The sequence below is a fragment of the Sapajus apella genome, unplaced genomic scaffold (genome assembly GCF_009761245.1).
Source record: "Sapajus apella isolate SASKATOON/1434 unplaced genomic scaffold, GSC_monkey_1.0 scaffold3, whole genome shotgun sequence".
NCBI classification, from domain to species: Eukaryota; Metazoa; Chordata; class Mammalia; order Primates; family Cebidae; genus Sapajus; species Sapajus apella.
Genome location: NW_022436943.1, coordinates 27,563,247 through 27,587,408, shown reverse-complemented (window position 1 = coordinate 27,587,408; position 24,162 = coordinate 27,563,247). Strand labels below are relative to the sequence as shown.

The following is a 24,162-nucleotide window of genomic DNA, read 5'->3' as shown; positions in this document are numbered from 1 at the left end:
ATCAGCTTTGCCTAACTGCCCACTAAAATGGCCATGAAGACATAGAAAAAGACCAAGACTCACAACATCACCACAAGTGAAGACTGGTAGGTGACCTAACCCCAGAATCTAGGAGAAGTTGTCATCATTTAGAACAGATTAGGTTAGATTAAGAAAAACCTACCCCAGCTTTTGGCTTTGCTTCATTACACAGAAGCCACATGGTGAGGTGTAGGCAGACACTAGATACCTATCCCATCTGACACAGACACTTGGAGCTGGAAATGTATGGAGTGGTACCAGCAACAGCTTGTACCACTTGGGGCAGCCAACCTGTCTGACCTCATGGGCATTTGAGACTCAGAAAGCTGGTCCCTGCACACACACACACAGACACACCCAGACATGCACACCCACACACACATGCATGCGCACATGCGCGTGCGCACACACACACACAGACGGCCATGTTTCTATATCATGATATGATTTGGCTGCATCCCCACCCAAATCTCATCTTGAATTGTAGCTCCCACAGTTTGCACGTGTTGTGGGAGGGACCTGGTGGGAAATAATTGAATCATGGGGGCAGGGTTTTCCCATGCTATTCTCAAGATGTAAGTCTCATGAGATCTGAGGGTTTTATAAAGGGAAGTTTCCCTGTACAAGGTCTCTTCTCTTGTCTGCTGCCATGTGAGATGTGCCTTTTGCCTTCCACCATGATTGTGAGGCTTCCTCAGTCACATGAAACTGTGAGTCCATTAAACCTCTTTTTCCCTATAAATTACCCTATCTCTGGTATGTCTTTATCAGCAACATGAAAACAGACTAATAAAAAAGAGACTAAATCCCAGAAAACAGCTAGGAAAAATACAAAACAGCATACTCAGCCTGAGCCTATTATGGGGGCTTGAGGGGGACGTAGGAGGGAAACATGGAGGAATCACATACAGTGGAGTCACATGTACATTTACCTGGTATATAATTTGCCTGAATTCAAGGATGTTTGCTCAGTATTGAAAGAAAAAAAAGAAAGAAAAATCCCTTTACTTCTCCATTACCTTTCCCCTTTCTCTTACTCCATTCAAGCTAGACTTGGGCTCCCACTACTTCCATAGTAGTTTCCTAAATACAAAAAAGGAATAAAAAATAATTTTTCTTGGTTTTTGAGCTTCCAAGCAGTTTGAGGAATTTTTCCCATTCCCCTGCCCTGAACTTTAAACATCACCTTCATGTAAGATGTAAATACAGCACCATCTTCATGGGTCCCGAAAGATGAAACCTAAATGCTAACAGAGGAATTATTTTCCTCTGTGTGCTTTTTCTATACTTTCTAAACGTTTAATAAGGAGCATGCTCTGCATTCGAAACCAGAAAAAATATATGATTCTGCCCAAAGACTGCTCCTGTTTAATGGGCCTGTCAGGTGATTGGGATGCAGGTGATTCCCGGGGTACCTCCTGCCGCCCTTTCTATGGAGATGGAGACCGGAGCGGCACGAGTACTCAGCACAGGAAGAGGGCAGTGTAAGTGCTGCAGAGCTGTGGGACTCAGCCTTATAATTTATTGGAAAGAGAATTTTTTCTCTTTCCAGATAAATTTTCTGAAAATATTAAGCATTTAGTGTAGCAGGAGGCTCCCACGCTAAATGGTTAATATTTCCAGAAAAGCCGAAGGCAGATGCGGTGGGCTGGGAGTGGGGTACTACATTGGTTCGTAGCAGCACAGCACAATGGACCCTACCCTGGATTCAGAAAAAAGAGACCTGAATTCTAATCCTGGCTTTTCCACTTCTGAGCTGGTGGCTTGGCTCAGTCTCTTCATCTCACTGAATCCCAGTTCCTTATCTGGCAAGTGGTGGTAACAATGGTTCATGAGGTTATTTCAGAGAGTGATATAAACTAATGTCAAAAAGAAAAATTCTTGCATATAGTAAATGCTCAATAAATGCTATTTGAATCTAAACAGCAAGGAAATAGATCCAATCTCAGAAAAAAGTGTAAGGAAGCAACAGTGGAAATCCATCTCTTTTATTATTTCCAAATGTTCACAGTGTTTGTGCCCGTAAACACAGTTACCATTAGTTTGCTAGGACTGCCATAACAAACTACCACAAACCTCATGGCTTAAACCACAGAAACCTACTGTCTGTCTCCCAGTTCTGGAGGCCAGAAATTGAAGACCAAGCTATCAGCAGGCCACTTATAAAATTTAAAAAAAAAAGGCAGAAAGAATGAATGAGACTTACTATTTGATAGCACAATAGGGTGGCTATAGTCAATAACTTAATTGTACAGTTTAAAATAACAAAGTATAACTGGATTGTTAGTAACTCAAAAGATAAATGCTTGAGCGGATGGATACCCCATTCTCCATCATGTGCTTATTTCACACTGCATGCCTGTATCAAAACATCTCATGTACTCCACACATACATATGCTGAATATGTACCCACAAAAATTAAAAATGAAAAAAGATATCAGCAGGGTTGGTTCCTTCTGGAGGCCCTGAGGGAGAATCTGTCCCCTACCTCTCTCTGAGCCTGGTTTTCAGCGGATTTTGGTGCTCCCTGGCTGGTGGCAGCATCACTGGTCTCTGCCTTCATCTTCACATGGAGTTCTCCCTGTGTGTCTGTCTCTGTCTCCAAATTTCCCCTTTTCATAAGGACACCAGTCATTCTGAATTAGGGCCCATCTTAATGAACTCGTTTCAACTTGATTACCTCTTTAAAGATTCTCTTTCCAAATAAGGTCACATTTTAAGGTATGGGGGTAGAGGGGCAGTTAGGGCTTCAACATATGAATTGCGGGGGAACACATATCAGCCCATAACAACATTCTAAAAGAGCTTTATCTCAAGACAGATGGCTGTGGTTGGGCACGAGACAGAATGGGAGTCAGGCATGTGAGGAAGTAAGTGTTCCTGGTAGCCAAGCTAGCAGGAGCTACATCACGATTGGGCTCAGGGCAAACCCATGGAGTCTGCTCTACAGAGAAGAGCAAATGTGGCATATAGACTGGCCAGAGAAGCTCTGAAGGAGTCCTCACAGGGATAGGATTTTGCAGCAGAGGCCAAAGGTCTGCTGAGAGTGGCTTGAAGCTGTGGGCCGACATGGGAGGGCTCCTGGGATGAATAGCCCAGCACCATTGTCTAAGAACAGCCTCAGACCTCCAACTTCACAAGGGCAGAATGGCCTTATCAGCAGGAAGATGTTGTGGATCACAGGTGCACAGATCCCAGGGTGAAGGTGGGACCTCCAGGAACCAAAACCTGAGGGATTGCTGAGTGCAGGATGAGCCAGGAAAAGACTCCTTGCTGACTCAAAGAAGACTAGCTTCTTCCCACCAGAGCCTATTAAAAAAACAAACAAACAAACAAACTGCAGTGTTTTTTGCAGAAAAAAAAAATCTGCATTTATCCTTTGAGTTACAAACAATCCAATTACACTCTTTAAGTTATTTTAAAATATACAATTAAGTGGCCAGGCACAGTGGCTCACACCTGTAATCCCAGCATTTTGGGAGGGATCAGGCAGATCACAAGATCAGGAGATCAAGACCAGCCTAGCCAACGTGGTGAAACCCTGTTTCTACTAAACTACAAAAATTAGCTGGGCATGGTGGCACGCGCCTATAATTCCAGCTACTCGGGAGGCTAAGGCAGGAGAATCACTTGAACCCAGGAAGTGGAGGCTGCAGTGAGCCAAAATCGCGCCATTGCACTCCAGCCTGGGCAACAAGAGTGAAACTCCGTCTCAGGGAAAAAAAATATATAGATGTAGATACACACACATACAACAAATAAGTTAGTATTGACTATTGTCACCCTATTGTGCTATCGAATAGTAGGTCTTATTCATTCTTTCTACATATTCTGGAGGAAATTCTGGAATGCACTTAGGATGCTACTATACCCTGCAGTGAAGTCACCTTAATTTCATCTTTGGCTAGAGTTGAAATTGCTTTATCTAATGTCCAATGAAGACAAGGTTCAATGGACTGATATCTAAGACAAAAGCATCTAAGATGAGACTCAGGAAAGAGATTATAAGAATGATGGACTAGGCTTCATTTACATAGCTAGATCATTCATCCATTTACATTTTCACAGTCATTCAACAAACATGTGGTAGATGCCAGGCATGCAAATGTCAACAATGTGGTCCCCAACCTGGAAGAACTCACAGATTAACTAGAGAGACAGAGGCATGACCGAGCCCTGGCAATGCAGTGTGGCGGGCACCATCACTGGACTCTCTCAGTGCCTGGAGAGCCAATGGCACAACGTGATACTCTGCCCAGGAGACAAGGGCCTTGGGAACATGAGGCTTCCTAAACCTTTACGAACTGCCTAGGTTTGTTACCACCTGTCTCTTGCAGTGATTTTAAAAAACAACTTATAACAAAGAGGCTTGTGTTTGGCAAAAGAGATGTAAGGAAGGTGGGGACATTTCCTTATTATGCAGCCAATCAGACAGACAACAAAAAGTTGAGCAGAGGGAACTGATGAGGAGAGAGAACATCATCTCTGGGGCCTACAAGAAGAAATTAACAAACACAAGTTTTAGGATATTTATTCATTTATGAGAGATGACTCGGGCTCCTAATATAGCCAGGGACAGCGTTAGGTACAGGGATAAGATTGTGAGTGAAATAACCCCTTAGCTAGCCCAACAGACACCTTGCCTTACCAAACCTAATAGTCATCCTTGAGGGGAGTGAACATTAGTCGATAATTATTCAAAGATGGAACCACAAGTTGTAACAGGTAAGTCTAGGGAGCTGGGGTGTGGGTGGAGGGGATTTATCCACTAGAAAGCCCTGGCTTCCCTCTCCGCAGGTGCCTCACTCTTGGGGATGGAGTCAGGCCAGCCGGGCCAACTTCCTGTTCCTCTCCAAAGTGGGAGTGCTGGCTGGGACAGTCCCACTTCTTCTGCTGGGTGCCTGCAGGGGTCTGTATATATACTGACCCCTGCCCCAGCAGAACAAACTGCTTAGTTCCTGAATGCCTCTAATGCTTTTCTCCATGCCCTTCTAACATGGACCATGAACATGATGACCTGAATGGTGTCCACCTTTATGTCTGTCTTCCCTATAATAGTAACTTCTTCAGGTCATCTTTGTGCCATATGTCTATTCAGTGAACAAAAGAGCAAAAAAAGACATGTCTTTTATCTTAGTCTATCAACACAGGGAAACAAAGACCTAGAATATTGTTTTCATAGCTCTATCAAGATGAATCAAGGTCAGCAAATTTAAATATTAACCTGAAACCAGTAAGATGACATTTAACAGAAGTAAATGCAAAAATTCCATATTTGGGTTACTGAAACCAATCATACCAACTTAGGATTCATAAGGAAAGATTCATTTGTTCAACAAATGTTTATTGAGTGCCACCTATCTTCTAGTCACTGTGCCAAGTGCTGGGTACATAGCAGAAAAAAACACAACGTCCTTGATGTCATAAAACTTAAATCTGATTGTAAAGAAAGATCTAAGGGTTTTAGCTAATCATAAGCTTAACGTGAGTCATCAAGGTAATATGGCTACAACAGCAAGTGCAGGAAAGCAAACAAATCCTAACCTGATTTTACGTGCACCAAGAGAGGTTTATTCAGTGACATCATAGAACACCTCATATTGCCCTATGCCATTCCACTGCCATCAGCAGCTTGGAATTAACCATAGGTCCCTTGTATCAAGAGGAACTTTGACAAACTGAGTAGTATATTTAGAGAACGTAGTCAGGCCTACATGAGGTATGAGAAGTGATTGAAGGAACTGCATGTGTTTAGGCTAGAAGACCAATGGTAAGAGATATGATAGACATCTTCAAATATTGAAAGAGCTATCTGTGCAAGACTTGATCACACAGGTCTGGAGCTCACCAGGTAGAAATTACAAGGCAGCAGGAAGAGCCTCACAAGAGAACTGCACCACAAAGGTATGGGAGGTTCTCCTTCCCTAGGGAAAAGTCCCTCCTCAGAGATGATGCAGAAGACAATTGTGCTGTCTGAGATCAAAGCAGAATATCAGAGATCAGACTTGACTTTGAGTTTCATGAGCTGTAAAATCAAGAATTTCATAGCCTATCCCCCATTAATCAGGAAGACAGTATTTAGGAGTATAGCCTTTGGAACAGGATAGAGCTAGATTTCAGGCCTGAACTGCAAAAAGTTACTTGCAGACTTCAAGCCTCATTTCCTCGCTTGTAAAAGAGGGTGGTAATAGTTCCTGTCTCATTCCTGCAGTAATGATTCAATGAAAAAATTTAAAGTGCCCAATAAAGCACCAGGTCCCTGGTAAGTCATTAATAAATGATGGGTAATGGTAATATTAAATGCTCTCCATTTTATTTGACTATCTTTCAGTTTATTTAGGTAAATCAAAGCATTTTGCTGTCTGTAATTCTGCAAACCTCTATTATACTAAAGCAATTATTTAGCAATTTAAAAATGTAAAGTAGAAGTTCTTTAGAAAATTTTGAAACGTTTTCTCTGGAGAAATTAGAGAAAAGGGAATGCTTAAGGATGCAATTTATGGAGCTTGTGATCACACTGAGGTGAAGCTAGGAAATTGTTGATGTATGGAATGGCTGAGCTAGGGTGGGTCATGGCAACCTCAGAGACTTCCTTTCTCCTTGGAGACCCCCACCAGGCAACAGAATTAAATATCAATCCAGCAGACTGATTTTATGAGGATTAAATTATGTCAGACCAATTTAATTTCCTTCTGTAACAGAGGGACAGGCTTTGGTGACACAGGAAAGCAATGGATATCAGATTCAGTGACTTCAGCTATGTCTTAAATTCTAGCCTGTATAAGAGTCAAATCTAAAAACTTAATTCAGTTTCACTGGGTAGTGGAGATGATCTCCAGAAACAAGAACCACAGGCTCATGATCCCTTTTTGAGTAAGGAGAAGAGGCAAGAAATGCTCTTCTTCGTGGAACTGGCAGAAAAATATGCCCCCTCACTATGTGCAGTAAAATTCAGAATTCATTCAGCAAATATTTGCCGAATGCCTGTCATGTGACACATCCTCAATCTGGATTAGGCTCGGAGAAATAAGTGAGATTTAAAAGCAGATACGTTCAAATGGGACTTTTCTTGGACAGGTGTGGTTGTGGAAATGAGGTTGTGAGTTGAGGTAGGCTACAGAAGAAGTGGAGTCTTTGGGTTGGACCAGGTGTTTTAATGGAGTAGGGTAAAGTTGGGGAGAACGTTTTTAAGAGAAGTTGTGAGATCAGAAAGGCCCTTGGGAGAATTTAGGCTAAACTAATTCAAGTGGGAAAACCTCAGTAGCAAGAACTGCAAAGAAGAGGAAGAAGGACATCTAGGAAGAGCTGACAGAATGGAGGATAGGTTTAGATGAGTATCCATTCGTTTTGAAAACTTTTACAAAGTCCCAGGTGTGCTCAGCACAGTAGACGCAAAGATGAGTTAGGTTCACCCCTGGCCCTTGCAAGTCCTGACATTGAAGTAGCCAGGAGAAAAGGTGGCTTCAGTTTGACAACAAAGGAGAATCATTGGGGTCCCAGAAAGAAGGGATTCTTGCAAACTGAGGGTAAAGTCTGTGACCGGTTGAAGGAGTGTGCAGACAGGGATGATTCCCCTGAGATTCTCATTCGCCTCACATGGCTGACTTACAGAGACCTTCTCCAGCTCTAGAATTCTAGTAGTGAAGCCATTTTCGTTGATTTTACCGTCTGGTCTCTCCTGAATCGGGCTCTTTCATTTACACCTACCCACCTCCCCTGTCAGAAAACAACTGCTATAAACAGGAAAAAGTGGCATTCTGGCTTCCTGTCACAACACAGCCACTGGGGGCTATTAGGTGTCCCCCAGCAGCTTGGGGGTAAATTCATGAGTAAAGCACTAGCAGGGGGTGGGTGAGGCAGGAGTGAGGAGCAGAGAGGATGAAAGGAATACAGGGTCCTGGCCAACCTCCCAGGGTGGCTGAAACCCAGGAGATCTGTAGCTTTCAGATGACCCATTCTGACTAGAGATGACCAGCTCCTAGTCTGAAAAATCCACAGGAGTCAAGCCACTCCCAAAGGCTCTAGGGAATGCTAGTGCACCCCCAAGGAAGGCCTTGATTTAATCTCGGTCTTCAGAAATACCCTCTCCTTTGAGGCTAACAGAAATTCCTAGGGAATTAAAATGACCCTGCCCATACAAGCGTCTTGCCAATTTCAGGGTGCTGTCCTGGGGCTAAAGTGGAGCTCCTCCTCTGGAGGATGCAGGCCCTCAGGACCACCTGTCCGGCAAGGCTGGCCCATGTTTGGCAGAGTACCATGAATGTGTCTGTCCCAGGCCCCACCTGTTGTAGGGACCAGATCTCATGATGAATGGGATATGAATTAGGATGGCAGAGTAATAAATCAAGGAGTGTCAGAAAAGTTGTGAGGAACATATATGTACATATACAGCCATCCCATAATAACTCTTTCATACCCATACACATGCATACACACACATAGACACACACACACACACACCGCATATACTCCCAGTCACCATGGTAACCATTCCTTAAAGCTGTACTTAGGGGTTTTTGTTGTTGGTTTTTGTTTGTTTGTTTTGTCTTTTTTTTTTCATGCTAGATCTTTTCACACTTATTTGTTTGAAGGACATCTCTGGCTTTGACTCTCTGCTGAGAAGCACCACACCTCCTTGGGAAACTCTGTTACATATAACATTTGTCAGGTCCCTCTAGAAGTCTCATATCTATCTTGATGCTGACACTGAATTCAAACAACACACCATTTGGTAACTTGCTAAAAGCATTGGCAATACAAAATAACCATTATGACTGCCACTGTGAGTCAGAAAAGCTAGAGACAAATATAGTATAATGCCTTGTACAGCTTTCACAGACAGTCCTCAATTTTAAAATAAAAGCAAGTCATAAAGCTAATATGGAAAAGGAGCCAGCTTTGGTGCTTAAAAATGGAGAAACCTATTCTCGATTAAAGTGACAGCTCTTATTTAGTAGGCATGGATTTAAGATTCTTAACCTTTTAAAAGTACTTCCAATTTCCATCCTGCTCCATATAAGATACATTATGCTCAAATTAACCCTATTTTCCATTTTAGATTTCATTATTCAAAAATGCCAATAACATCAGTGTGTCAAAAACACTTAAAACATTTTTATCCAAATATTGACCTAGCTTTGGACAACGTCCCTGTGAAAGTAGTGAGGTGTTTTTTTCCTTTTAATGTCATCAATATGTTTATGATTAAAAGTCAGTCTGTGGCAACAGTTTGCATCTCTGCACTATAATTATTTGCTCTGCTTTAAAAAAATATGCTGACTTGTGACCTGACCAGCAGTTCTTTGCATCCCCTTCTATCAGATTTCTACTAGATGGGGAATGACCTAGGCAACAGTATTTAATTTATAGTCAAAGCCCACGTGTATGCCCTGCCTCCTATAAAGCACTGGGACACCATGGGGTAGTGAGAGAAGTCCTTTGCTATGAAACAACTGCTCAAAAAGTAAGTTAAAGTGCAGAACCAGCGATGGGGCGGGCAAGCATTTATTTTGACCTGAACGAGGATTCTGGTCTTTGAAGCTCGCCCGAGAGTGGGCTCATTTCCTAGAAGGGGAAAAGGGGGAGCGACAAGAAGACTCCACCCAGGCAATCCCAGGCAGGCGCCTTGTCTATAAATCCAGGGAGAGAGGCACCAGGTGGCCAATGGATCAGAAGTCACCCGGCTGGGTACGCAGGTGGCAGGGATGGCGGGGTGTGGGGGCAGATGGGCCAAAGCTGGGCGGGGGCGGCCCAGGCGGATCCGGGGGTGGGTGGCTGAGGGACAGGTGTGAGGGGGAGGTGGGCTGTCTTCCCACCAGCCCATTCGCCGACCAGCGAGCAAGCCTTGGCCAGGCCAAGCAGCATTGGGCTCCCCGAAGCTGGGGGATCGGCGCAGCCTTCCGTAAGAGGCTCCCGTCGACCCCGCGCCCTGGGCTTGCGTCTCTCCGCGGGTCAGCGGGCAAGTCCTGCCTCTGCCTCCCCCCAGCCACACGCACCGCGCCGTCAGTTCCTCGCGGAACCGGCTCCTCTCTCCGTGCCCCGGCCAAGACGCCCGGGGAAGCGGGCAGGCGGGCGGGGTTCTACAGGGGCCGGGCCACTTACCTGCGTGCAGGCCACCCGCGTCGGGAACGCTGTCTGGGGCGGCGGCGCTGGGCGGCGCGTCCGAGTCGGTGTAGGTGAGCCAGGTGGATTCGGTCTCCCGGGTCCAGCTCTCGTAGTAACGGGGCTCGATGGCATCCGCCCGGCTCCCGCCGCAGCCCATCCTACCGTGCCGCGGGCGCGCCAGGCGGCCGCTCCGCTGGCGACTCTGGCGGCGGCTCAGCCCCGGCCCGCGAGGAGGCGGCGGCGGCTACATCGTGTCCCCGCGCCCGCCCGCGCTGCAGCCGCGCCGAGCTCCCGCGGCACCCGCCGCCCCTCGACCAGGCCCTCTCTCCGCCAGTCCCTCCTCTCCGCCTCCAGGGCCCTCCCTCCCCTCCGCTCCCCACCGCCCGGTCCTCACCTCCCCGCACCCTCGCCGCCCCAGGGCCCCCGCTCGCTCGCACCCTCCCTCAGGTCTCCGAGTCGGCCCGGGCGCAGAAGAGGTGGGAGGAGGGCTGGGGTTCCCAAGAGGCCCGGACCCGTCGGACCGAGATTACCGTTCCCAGTCTCTGGCCCATCCATCCATCCATCCATCCGTCCATCCGTCTATCCATCCATCCGCTCACCCACTCATTCATTCATCCTTCCTTCCTTTTTTCCAACCATCCTGGAAAGAACTGAAACGCTTATCACGAGACCCCAAGCTTTCTGGCCACCTGTTACAAAAGCAGTGGAACTGGGGGCCACCCTGCAAAACTGGAAAGAGAGTATTGCTAAGACTTAAGGAGCAGTCAGAGCCTATGCCTGTCTTATCTGATTTGAGGAGTCAGGAGTAGGCCTCTTTTTAAGAGAGTTGGGCTAGGCAGTGTCATTAACACCCTTTCCAGCTGTGGGACTTCATGATCCTCTGAACTTTAAACTCGAGAAAGCAATAGATCACCTGGAACCTCGCAGCATCCTAGACTTCCTTCGGAACCCCCTCGCTGGGAGGGGCTTGGAGGCATAGCGGTCCCTCCAAGCCTAGGGTGGCCTTGACATTCCCTGGGTCCAGTTGTCAGCCTTTCTCTCCCCGGAGCACCCTCAGGTTCATGGGGGTTCAGACCTAGAGCTCAGACTTGGGTAGGCCAATGAATTTACCTGTCCCCAGAATTCACAACAGGTGGTGAAAGATGAAAATCTTCTTAGCTTTCAAGAGGAGGGTAGGAAAGGGAAGAGTTTGGAAGAATAACTCTTCAATGACCAGGCTCTGCTAGAATATGGTGTTAAGTGTCATATTCATTCATTCAATGTATATTTACTAAATTCCTATTGTGACAAAACACTATTCTAGTAGACACAATACGTATATAACATATTGTGTATATTATCCATTGTATTTAGACTATAGGGCATGCTGTTTAATACAGCATGTAAAACACAGGAATATAGATATAGTACTCAGTATATCCTATATAATTTATAGAATGTACTAGAATACATTGTCTATAACATTTAGTATGTAGCATCCAGTAGGTAGGGCAAGTTCAGAACATTGCCTGGCACATAATAGGTCCTCAGTAAATGTTCAGTGAATGAATAATAAATTATCTTTTGCAGTAATTTGACTCACTTAAATCATTGCAATTTGGGATAAAGATGATTCAGTTGAGGGTGGAGCTGTCAAAATCCCTCTGGCAGGTACTATCCAGAATCCATAATGCAGAAGGGAGAAAAGATTCATGAAACTGAGCCCAGGGTCTCCTCCTTCTCATGCTGAACCCGGCACCTGCTCCCACCCCAGGGCTCAGGCTGGCCTCCTCTGTAGGCTTTGCTTCTCTTTTTGCGACAACCCTGGGAGGCCTCTTCAACCTTGTTTTACGTGTAAGATAGAGGGAGTGCAGTTAGCCAGGACGTGGTGGCTTCCCTAGTCCTTTGGAATTAAGATGGCCTGTGCCCCTTTTCTTTCCCCCTTGAATATTTTGATTTCAGAAGAACCAGCTTCCAGGGAGAGAGAATACTTAACGTCTCTAGCAGAGCCTGTGCTTCCCTCAGTTCTACAGCACAGTGCTCCTTTCATAACCAGCTACTTTGTGATGTCACCACCCAAAGAGCAGACAGGCCAGAAAGAGTGTCTGAGTTACACAGTCCTGGGGGAGATCTAGAAAATGAAAGAAACTGAAAGAGCTGGAGCTTGGCAAGCACAGGAAACAGAGCAAGCATGAGATGAAGTGGAGGGGTATGCGGGGGCCAAATGGAAACCCACATGCCCATATGTTTGCATTGTAAAAGCTATAAACCAAGTGAGCAAGTTTAATTGAAACATGTGATGTCCTCTTATCTTGACAAGTTATCTTCATAACAACCTGAAAGGCCAGATTCTAATGTACAGTTCTCTCAATCTTTGGAGTTCTGCACTAAACATGCTAGAACAGGTGGAAGTGACCCACCCACTCCTCTTTCTATCCTCAGTCCAGTGCTGCTCCACACAGGTCCTTGTGGGCCCACAGGTCTGAGGTCTGTCCATATTCCCCTCCCACAAATAACTGCCTTGACCATCCCTCTGGCTGAGGAGCATGTGCCTGGGGGGTACAGTCTGCCCTCATGGGGTTTGCTTCCAGTGCAAACCCGAACAGGTTTGGGGGGCTTGGAGAAGAGAATTGCAAGGTCTCAAGTACCCAACAGCGGAGTTAAAAGGGGTTGAGACTCAGGCTCCAAGCAGGTGCATTCTGTGGTCCCTGGATTCCTTGGTCATAGAGAGGACCAGGGCTAGAGAATCAGAGTGGGGCCCTAGAGCAGGGGCCAAGAGCAGGGACCCCTCTTGCCGGGCCCTGTCTACTTATTTGAATGGAATTATGAACATTTCCTGAATGTAAGAGATGGTTTATCAAGTACTACCTGGCCAAGGTTGAGTGTGGTCACTCATTTCACACACATTTCTGATCATCTGTTGTGTATAGTTTAGGATATATAGTTATTGTGTATAGTTTAATGATAAAGACATGGTGACATACTTAGAATCTTCAAAAGGGATTAATTTCATATCTTCATAGAGTTCAAATATTTGCTTAATGAATGAATGGCAAGAGGCAAGGTGAGTATACACAGTTAAAAGTGCAAGTTCAAGAGCCTGACTTTCTGAGTTTAAAGTTTGACTCTGTCACTTAAGTGGATGGTCTTGGGCACGTTACTTAACCTCTTTATGCCTCAGTTGCAGCATCTGTAAATGGGGATAATGAATTATGTCAGTATGTGTAAAGGGCCTCGAAGAGTGTCTGGCACACAGAAACACTCAATGAATGTTGCCATCACAGCACTTTTGGGGCAAGGAGCAACGGTGTCATTTCTCTCCCTTAAGTGGGAAATCCCTGAAATTATTATGTGTTTTCACATGAGATAATGTTTGTGAATTTGCTTAGCACACTGCAGAAATTTGGTAAATAGATAGATTTTCTTTTTTCTTTTCTTTTTCTTTTTCCTTCCCTTAGCATGCTTATGATGTTACTACTACTAACAAACAACCTTCCTGCAAATAAATTTTTTAACCACCATTTCTAAGTAATCACCATTGACAGAGCAGTTCCATTTTTTCATGGATTCTCTTTCTTGCCATTACATAACAACATAGATTCTGAGACATTCAGAAGCCAGAAAAACTTAAAGAGCAGCCAATCCATTCCTTTCATTTTTACCAACTAGGAAATCATAGCTCAGAAAGTTGTAGAATTGCCCGAGGTCACACAGGAAATGTTATCTCTGGCAGAGCTGAAGTTTCAGCTGGAGCTGGGGGCCTCTGGCTGCTGGCTCTGTGCTCTTTTTAGTTACAGCTCTTTAGTTGGGATTGAATTTTCTCCTAAACCTTTAGGAATAAAGGTTAGAAATTCAATGTAAATATGAAAAATGTAATAAATTATCTTAAACCCTCTGTTCAGAATCTGTAGCTTGACTGTCATGAATTGATTATCTTCATCAAGTCTGAAAGAAACAAAAATAACTTCTTCTAAGGGGAAAGGTTGCAACAGGGAATTGGAAAGCCTGAGCCAAAGCCATCCAGAGCAATGAAGTAAATTATACCTGTAGAAACTACTGCAGAGTGGCATTTACTATGTGATAGGATTCTCAAAATAAAATTGTCTTTGGCTTTAAGAACGCCTGTGACTGGTGACACCTCTGACTCATTTCTATAGAAACTGAAGCAGAGGCCTGTAGTGCTTCTCCCTCCAAGGACTCATTCCTGTGGCTTGGCATCACTGGGCTCTACCCAACTACTGTGAGCTGTAGAAAGGAGGCCTTCAGTAAGGTGGACAATCAGCACAGAACAGAAGGCTCAGCAGGAGCCTAAACCTGTCTTTAGAATCAACCATCTGAATAGGAATAAAGATAGATTCACTGCCTTACAAGTTTCCATCTTTTTCCAAGTGAAAAAGTAGCATAAATGAGGAAATAGTAGCAATAATTCTGGCCAACAGGGTGACAGACCCTAGGTAAATATCTTTGGTCTTGAATGCCAAATCTCAGCAAGTTTCCCCACTGCCCTAGATTCAGCAAGCATGCAGAACTGGAGGTCCATGCCCTCCCTCTGAAGGATTTTAAAGCAGTTTCCACAGAACATCCCTCCAGGTCCTTGATCTTGGCTAGTTGGCACATCCTCACTGATCCACAAATTGTCATTTAGCTGTAAAGGAAGAGGGCTTAAAGTTAGCACCCAAAAGCACAAGATCTGACTTTGTTCCCCACATCTGGAAAAAGAAATCAGAAAATATCACTTGGCATGAACTCATTCTTGCATCTCTTGCCTTGAAAAATGACTGCTTTCCCCAGGGAATAAATAGTACACCTGGAATCCAGGTGATGTGGACAGATCAGGTAAACATCATCACAGAGTGTAAACAAGAAAGGAAAGCAAATATTACAACAGCAAAAAGATGAGTGAGTTTTTTATTTGGTTTAAGAGGTTAGAAAATGTGAAAAAGGGAATGTTGCAAAAAACAACAAAAGAAAGTAATTGAATATGTTACAAAAAATTTATATAGAAATTGAAACATGTGGAATTAAACACTATAGAATTAATTCTCCACTAATCCTTAAGATAAATAGTTCTCATGAGAAGAGAGGCTGGCTCCCTTAGGTTAATTCTAGAGAGATTCAGCAAGTTATTTCACTGACTGCCAAACTTAAGAGTCTATCTCTGTCCCTGAATTAATGTCCTGTGGCACCTTCTCATACCCCAAATTAAAACACAGGACAAAACAATGTCTGGTGTTTCCCAGTGTCTGGTTTTACTACACTTCCTTATGGTGTTGTACTAGCTCATTGATAAGATGTAATGAATACTGATTTGTTCTCTCACATGGTAATATGAGCAACATTCTACTGGAAATGGCCTGGAGAGGAAAACCCAGTGGTGATGAGGTGATTAACCTAATTTTTGAATAACAGAATAACTTCAAATTGTAGATTTTAATAGAAGAAAAGGAGACTGAATAAGAAGTGAGAATAGATCCCAAAAGGCATATTCCCACGGGACTAATTCCAAAGAGAATTCAAAAACCCAGGGAAGGTTTTAATAAAAACATCCTCATAGCATTATATCTTCTTAAAGACCTTTGGAATCATTGTTATCTACCTCTAACATGGCTCAGGCCACTTAGTAATACTGTCCTGTGCGCTTTCCTTTCACTGGAACAAAGAAGGCTTGAGTAATTCGCAAAAGGTTACTATAAATGTCAGAAAGAGAAAGATTGGGGTGTAGATCTCTTAGTCTAGAAACATGGAATTTTACTTCCCTTCAGAAAAAAAGGAAAAGCAGATCGTAACTTCTGACTTGGAGAGAGAGCATTTTCTATAAATTTGAATAGTGCATTGTTTACCAAGACCTGTGGTTGCAATTCCATGCATCAGTTCTGATTGTACCTTCACCTTTAACTCATGAAGATTTTGACAATGTGTGCCTTAGTCCATTCCTGCTACCATAACAGCGTACCTTAGACTGGGTAACTCATAAACAACAGAAATTCATTTCTCTCTTTTATTTTTTTTAGATGGAGTCTTGCTCTGTAGCCCAGGCTGGAGTGCAGTGGTATGATCTCGGCTCACTGCAACCTCCACCTTCCACCTCCCAGGTCCCAGTTCAAGCAATTCTCCTACCTCAGCCTCCCAAGTAGCTGGGAGTATAGGCACAAGCCACCATGCTCAGCTAATTTTTGTATTTTTTAGTAGAGACAGGGTTTCACCACGTTGGCCAGTCTGGTCTTGAACTTCTGACCTTGTGATCCACCCGCCTCCGCCTCCCAAAGTGCTGGGATTATAGGCGTGAGCCACCGTGTCCCGCCAGAAATTCATTTCTCACAGTCCTGGAGACTGGGAAGTCCAAGAGCAAGGTGCCAGCAGACATGCTGTCTGGTAAGGGCTGCTCTCTACTTCCAAGATGGCACCTTCTTTCTCCATCCTCAAATGGTGGGAAGACAAAAAGGATGAACACTGTGTCCTCACAAGGCAGAAGAGATGGAAGGGCTAGGTAGCTCCCTTCAATCTCTTTTATAAGAGCTCTAATCCCATTCACGAGGGCTCCACCTTCACTTTCCAGAAGGCCCCAGCTCTTGATACTCATTGAGGATTAAGTTTCAAACTTGAATTTTGAGAGAACACAGACATTCAGACCACAGCAGTATATGAATCTGAAGAGCAGTGTGAGAATAAGCAGGCACCTGTAAAAATATAATCCAATGAAAAGAGAGGAACTGAAATAGAAAAGATTTTGGCTGATGCTTTTGGCAAAAAATTGCTGGTGCTGCTGTACAATGCCAGGAGCCCAGGAGTACAGGGCTTGGGTTTCTAAGGCAGAGCTGGAGGAGTGGAACAGAATGTTCTCTTTAACTGCTGACCATGGCATACAGCATGGAGGAAAACTGTTCCTTGGCCTCTTGAAGGTTCTCAGAGATTTTCATATAGCACAAAGCAGGCCAGATGACTGAGATTCTTTGTCTGAGAGAAAAGAAAGAGCATTCAGGACATTTTGTTTTCTCTCTCCTGAATTCTACCACAGTTAACCTGGATCTTCAATCATTAAAGAGATGTGATACATCTTACTCCTTTCCCTTTGCAAAGAGTTGCTTGTCTATCCAGGCAGAGCAGGAAAAAACGTCCTTTTCATATCTGTTCTACTGCTTCTTAGGATGGGACAGGTCATTCATTGCACTTATGTGTAAAGTGAGGTCACACCATAACAAGGCTCAGGGGAGCAGATGGTGACTTTTACTCAACATTTCCCCAAGATGAGGGAAAGGGACTGCAATCCTTTACTCTCTCAGTGCCATCTTGGTTGTTGCTGTTATGACTGATGCTTCCGTCAGAGGAGATACAGATACAGAAGAGAGAGGCTGAGATACCAGGAAGTCGGGCTGCCTCTCCATCCTGCCCCCATTACATTAATGTGAAAATGAGGTTCAGTTTTCTTCTCGCTGGACTTCAGTCAACAGAAGAGTAATTGCTTTATCCTAAATGAAAAACATGACTTCCTGATTATAGTAAATAGGGAGAAGGGGTAACAGGAGCAGGACAATCAGGTCTTTCACTGTAATCACCCAGCAAAACACTGCCTCCTGAGAGAGCTGGGAGCCCGGGGGCTGGTGGAAAAGAAGCTGAGGCAGCCCATAGGGCATTTTGAAGGTGGAAGTCGTCCCTATGCAGGAAGCTCCTGGTACACTGCCCATTAGGGTGGGCTGATCTGCCTCTGCCTGAATTTGGGGCAATTAAAATTACAGTTCATGGGAGGAAAATCAGAAATTATTACAGGCCTTGAGAAAAATTTTCCAGTTCTGAGATGCATCTATGCTGTGAGTAATCCTATTCAGAATCAAGAAAAATAGAACAGTTACCAAAAATAGGGTAAAAAGATACTCTCTCCACAGTGGAGAACTCCCTCATAAACAGTCATATGACCAAGCCCAGGAACAGGCCGTGAACATAAGAATGACGATTTGAATTTGTTTATTGCACAGGGTGTTAACCTGGCAGCTCTGGAGATAAATAAGCTAGTAAAAATGATGTGTGGGCTGCTAGATGTTTGAATTATCTGCATTGTTGATTTTGTCTCCTGATACATTCTTTCATAAGGTTGAATTAACTGATGTGCATTTCAAGTTCTCAGCTACCAGCAAGCAACTTAATGAATCTGGGAGAACTGCTGCTGTCACGGAGGCCAGAAAGCAGGTAGTGTCACTCTTATCAAAGCATCTCAAAAAAGAACAAAACTTTAGGATTTTTAAAAATATATATATATATTAAAAAGCACCCTACTGAATAAGCCCTACATTAGAAAGAACAATGTACCTCAAGAATGCACGTGGATATTCTAGGGGGATGGGGTGGGGGAGGAGGGGCGTGGGAGGAGGGAAACAGTGGTGATTAGAAAACTAAAGAAAAGCAGGTGGTGCTGGTAGGGAAAAGGGTAAAGCTAAATTATTCAAATATTTCTAAGCATATCTGGACAAAGGCTTGGGTGGCTTCTATTTGCTTGACAGATTGAGAATCTTTCTGGGAAGAAGGTTTTGAGAGAGCAAGCTTGCTCATAATGCAAGGCCTTAGCCATCAAAAGTGTGCAATTTCCTTATGAGAAAGTGGTAGACAGAGAGAGAGAGAGAGAAGATGGCCTGAGACCATGCTTTGAGGAAACCTCTCTTTAGAGGACAGGCAGAGGAAAATGCACTTGAGAAGAAAGCTGGCAAGGAGAAATCAAAGAAGCAGGAAACAAATCCGAAAAGCTATAGTGTCACAGAAACCGAGAGAAGAGCACTTGTCAGGAAGAGAGGATTCAGCTTTGATTAAGGCTCCTGAGTGTTCATGTGAGTCAAGGATGAAAAACAGTCCATTGGGTTGGGAACAAGAACATCACTGGTGAATGTGGTAAACGTGCAGTGGAGGGGTGGAGTCAGAGCCAGAGTGAGTGGGTTGATGGGTAGATGGAAACACATGCATCTCTCAAAAACACTTACTTGTTTTTGAAGCCAAACACACACAAACACTAAAGTGATTATCCCTAACATAAACTCATGAGGATGGTAAGAAGGGGAGATGACAAAAATGCCGCAAAATTTTGAAAGCTGGAAACCATTTGGAGAAGTTTTAACTAATTTAGTGGGCTGAAGAAAGCAGGATCCTAAGTCAGTAGTGAGGAAACTTAAAACCAACACAATTTACACCACAAAGTTTTCAGTCTCAAGAGTTAGTGGCAGCAGGAAACTTTAAAAGTGGAGGTAGGGCAAGGGGGTGAGAATTGGCATCAAAATAAGGAGAATTAGTTGAAAGCAGTTTAAATTTACCCTACTCTATTAAGAGTAGGGTAGGGGTCTGCAAATATAATTACTTTTAATTGTCCTTCCCCATCCTGGCGGAAGACTGGATTCATTCTCTGTAAAAGATCAAACAATGAGTCTCTTGACTGGGATATCAAATAGGATGACTAAGAGACTGTATGCTTACCTGTGCTGAGACTTTCAGGCTTCTTTCCCTCCTCAGGTAAGAAAGATTCCTTGAAAAACCAACCAGTCCATAGAAAACACCTAAAGATACATCAGGGCTATCCAAGGAAATAGTCAAGCCAGCTTGACCTACTGTGAAGGTCACAGTAGGTAAGTTCCACTCAGGTGAACAAAGCTTTCAATCAGCTTTTTAGTTTCCACAGTCAAGGATAAGCAGACAGCAGGTATTAAAAGATATCTGAAGAAAGCCTCTAATACAAAAGAGCTGCTTGGAAAAAATAGAAACTATATAAGAGGAAGAAAACTATATTTAACGTCCTCAGAGAGATCAGAAGAGATGCTACAACCCTGAAAAAAGAACAGAATACAAATAAAATAGAACCTTTAGAGATCAACAATCACAAAAAGACCTTGGAAATTAAATATATGATGGCAGAAGTAAAAAACTTAGTAGAATGGCCGGGCACGGTGGCTCAAGCCTGTAATCCCAGCACTTTGGGAGGCCGAGGCGGGTGGATCACGAGGTCAAGAGATCAAGACTATCCCGGTCAACATGGTGAAACCCCGTCTCTACTAAAAATACAAAAAAAAAATTAGCTGGGCATGGTGGTGCGTGCCTGTAATCCCGGCTACTCAGGAGGCTGAGGCAGAATTGCCTGAACCCAGGAGGCGGAGGTTGCGGTGAGCCGAGATCGCGCCATTGCACTCCAGCCTGGGTAACGAGCGAAACTCCGTCTCAAAAAAAAAAAAAAAAAAAAAAAAACTTAGTAGAGAGCTAGAGAAACGAAACTGAGGCATAAAAAGGCAAAAGAAATAGAATATAGAAAAGAAAATCAGAGGATCAGCCTAGGAGGTCTAACACCCAAATAACAGGAATTCCAGAAATAGATAAGAGAGCACAGAAGGGAAGAAACCACTGATGAAATAATTCAAGAAATTTTTCTAGAATTAAACTGTCAAATGGATTAAAGTAAACGTCCTCCAAAGAATGTCATCATAAAATTCCAGAACACTGGGGACAAAGAGAAGATCCTATAGGCTTCCAAAGAGAAAAATAGGTCACAGACATAAGATTAAGAATCAGAATGCCAGATAGGTATGGTGGCAAGTGTCTGTCATTCCAGATACTTGGGAAGGTAAGGTGGGAGGATCCTTGAGCCCAGGAGTTCAAATCTAGCCTGGGCAGCATAGTAAGACCCTGTCTCTAAAAATAAAAAATAAAAGCTTTAAAAGAATCAGATATCTTGGAACTCTGAATCACAAGACTGGAGGCTAGAATACAGTGGACTGCAACCTTTGAAATTCTGAATAAATTATTTTAAACTTAGATTTTTTTATTCCTAGCCATCAATTAAGTGAAATATCCGAATAAAGGCAATTTTATTTGCAAGGTCTCAAAAATTTTACCTCACATGCACTTCTGCAGAAGTAACTAGAAGATGTCTTTCATCAAAACAGGAAAGAAAAGTTTGGAGCCAAGTCCCAGGCAAAGATGAAGAGAATTTCTAGACAGATGAAGAGACCTCTAAAGAACAGTGTTACATTCATAACAACAAAGATATGGGATCAACGTAAATGCCCATTAATGGCAGACTGGATGCAGAAAATGTGGTACATACACACCATTAAATGCAGCCATTAAAAAAGAATGACGTCATGTCCTTTGCAGTAACATGGATAGAGCTGGAGGCCATTATCCTTAGCAAACTAACACAGGAACAGAAAACCAAATAACGTATGTTCTCATTTATAAGTATGAGCTAAATGATGAGAATTCATGGACACAAAGAAGGTAGCAACAGACACTGGGGTCTACTCGAGGGTGGAGGGTGGGAGGAAGGAGAGGATCAGAAAAAAATAACTATCAGGTACTAGGCTTAGTGCTTAGGTGACTAAATAATCTGCACATCAGACTTCCATGACATAAGTTTACCCATATAACAAATCTGCACATGTGCTCCTGAACCTAAAATAAAAGTTAAAAGAAAAAAAAAAGAGAACAAAATGAAACAGTGCTACACCAGGTCTTGAGGGCAGTTTGGAGGAGGTCCAAATCGGAGAAAGTCAGAGGTTTTGGAAGAGATTATTCAAGAGGACAAAACTAATAGCATAAATCTAGACGTTTTGAAGTTGGACTGGTAGTAAGTAGAAAACGAAGCAAACAAAAAAGTTATTCCCAAGGACAATTAAAAGTTATGTAAGGAAGAATATGTAGTCTAAGTTTACTAGATAGTTTTGATCTCAGTATCACTATATAATAAAAATAAAGTAAACATGGATTATTGAACCAAGGAAAATTACGATGTAGCCATGCAGAAACGGTAGGAGATGGGAAGAACGTATGTGTGCACTGAGGAACGGGAAAGAATGACAGCTAAACCCTCCCCCTCCGTAGGGGCAGTCAGTAGCTACTGCTCACAATTGAGGGATCATTAGCATTTTATTCAGAAACACAGAGCTAAATGCTGAAAACAAAAAGCAGCTGAAAGAGTTATAAGTAGCTGTCTCTGATGGGGAAAGCAGAGGACCGTAGTTTTTCATAACAAGTCTTATAAAACTCTTGACTCTTTAAAATATGTGCAAATAACCTTGCTAAAAATAGAAACCAGGCCAGGCGCAGTGGCTCACACCTGTAATCCCAGCACTTTGGGAGGCCAAGGCAGGCGGATCATCTAAGGTCAGGAGTTCAAAACCAGCCTGGCCAACATGGTGACACCCTATCTCTACTAAAAACACAAAAATTAGCCAGGTGTTGTGGCAGGCACCTATAATCCCAGTTACTCGGGAGGCTGAGACAGGAGACTCACTTGATCTGGGGAGGCGGAGGTTGCAGCAAGCAAGATGGAGCCATTACACTCCAGCCTGGGTGACAAGAATGAAACTCCACCTAAAACAAAACAAAACAAAACCATAGAAACCAAATAAAAGCAAAGGCAAATGGAGAATAAGGAAGTAAAAGTGTCAGGTATAGACATATATTTTGAGAGATCTGGTTCTGAAGAGAAATAGAAAAGTGAATGAGGGTAGGCTGGGTCAAGGGTGGGTTTTGTTTGGTTTGGTTTGGTTTAGTTATGTTGTGTTTTGAGACAGGGTCTTGCTCCGCCACCCAGGCTGGAGTGCAGTGCTGCTATCATGGCTCACTCCAGCCTTGACCATCTGGGCTGAAGTGATTCTCCCACCTCAGCCTCCCAAGTAGCTGGAAGCAGTGAGCAAGCAGAGAGGAACGGAACTACCCTAACAGCAAGTTATAGTAGACGTGCCATGATCCAGACCCTCACTCGGGCCAGCAGCAAGGAGGGGAAGCCAAACTTAAGACCTTCATTAAACCAGAACTCACGAGGAGCTCTAAATGGTTCCAAGCTGGCAGTGACCAATGGCTCTCAGAAGCAGATGCAAATCTTCCCCAAAGAGAGCACCCCCAACCTAAGCCAAGAAGACTTCCACAGATGAAGATCTAATAAATACAGTCAGAGATCAGCAGACCCAGGAGGGGCAACACCACCAAGAGTGAGAGTCGGCAGACACATTTTAAAGAAAAAATGGAAAAAGCAAATTACAAATGAAATAAAAAACCTACCTGTGGCTTTAAGTATCACCTGAATAGTTACTAGAATGCACATTTCTGGGTCCCATTCCAGACTTACTGAGCCCAGAAATGTTTTAACACCCATTCCCCACGGAGGGAAAGGCAGACAGCTGGTCACACAGACCCTACTTTCCTTTCCACAATCATGTTCCTGTAGCTTTTGCAAATGCAGCAGGCTCATCCATTCAAAGGCAAAAACAAAGCTAAGATTATAGCTACACAAGATAGCATTCCCTAGTGCCAGGAAGGTAGGAACTGACTTGGTTGGGTGCTCCCTGTCTACTGCAGAGCAGAGCATGGCCCTAGACGTCCAGTCCACAAGCCCTACAGGCATCACTGTGCAGGAATGAAATGTTGGTCACGCTTCAGTGACCACAATGCACAAAATACTGTGATTGGAGATGATGGGAAGTCGGTGCCATAATAATAATGAATGTCTTAATAGCTTAAGGTAAACCGTTCACCGGGAATCTAGAAGTGCTTACATAATCCATAGGAAACTGCAAAAGAGACCAAGAAGGGGCTGGGAAAAGAACTCATTTTAAAGAAAGAGAGATTCAGGCATGGGCTAGGTCCAAAGACAATGAGTCCATTCCAAATAGAAGAGCTAATTCTGAGGACAGTAGAGGCTGGTTTTAATTTATCTGGCCCAACCTCCATGGCTCTTATCTTAGGGAGAGTACCTGACCAAAAAAAAAAAAAGGAAAACTGCAAACAACAGATGCCAGTGCTTTGCAGTTCTGTAGCTTAAGGAACATGCTATTAGGCTAAGAGGAAAATGGGAAATGGAAAAATGCCTTGTGTGAAAATCGGTAATGACAGCCAGGCATGATGGCACACACCTGTAATCCCAGCACTTTAGGAGGCCGAGGCAGGCGGATCACTTGAGGTCCAGAGTTCAAGACCAGCCTGGCCAACAGGATGAAAAACTGCCCCTACTAAAAACTACAAAAATTAGCTGGGTGTGGTGGCGCACGCCTGTAGTCCCAGCTACTGTGGAGGCTGAGGCAAGAGACTAGCTT

At 43.8% G+C, this 24,162-nt stretch overlaps 1 protein-coding gene across 3 annotated transcripts in view; it reads right to left on the bottom strand.

Annotated features, from left to right (window-relative positions):
* BAALC (BAALC binder of MAP3K1 and KLF4) overlaps positions 1-24,162 on the bottom strand; it is a 132,761-nt gene that overhangs the window by 75,374 nt on the left and 33,225 nt on the right. For 2 of the 3 annotated variants that reach the window (XM_032251474.1, XM_032251484.1), the window contains exon 1: positions 10,124-10,538. The exons of the other annotated variant lie outside the window; for it this stretch is intronic. In XM_032251474.1, the coding sequence (XP_032107365.1) occupies positions 10,124-10,283 (160 nt within the window). In that variant the 5' untranslated portion in view covers positions 10,284-10,538. Of the gene's footprint in view, positions 1-10,123; positions 10,539-24,162 lie in introns of those variants that run through there. 3 annotated transcript variants of the gene reach the window in all.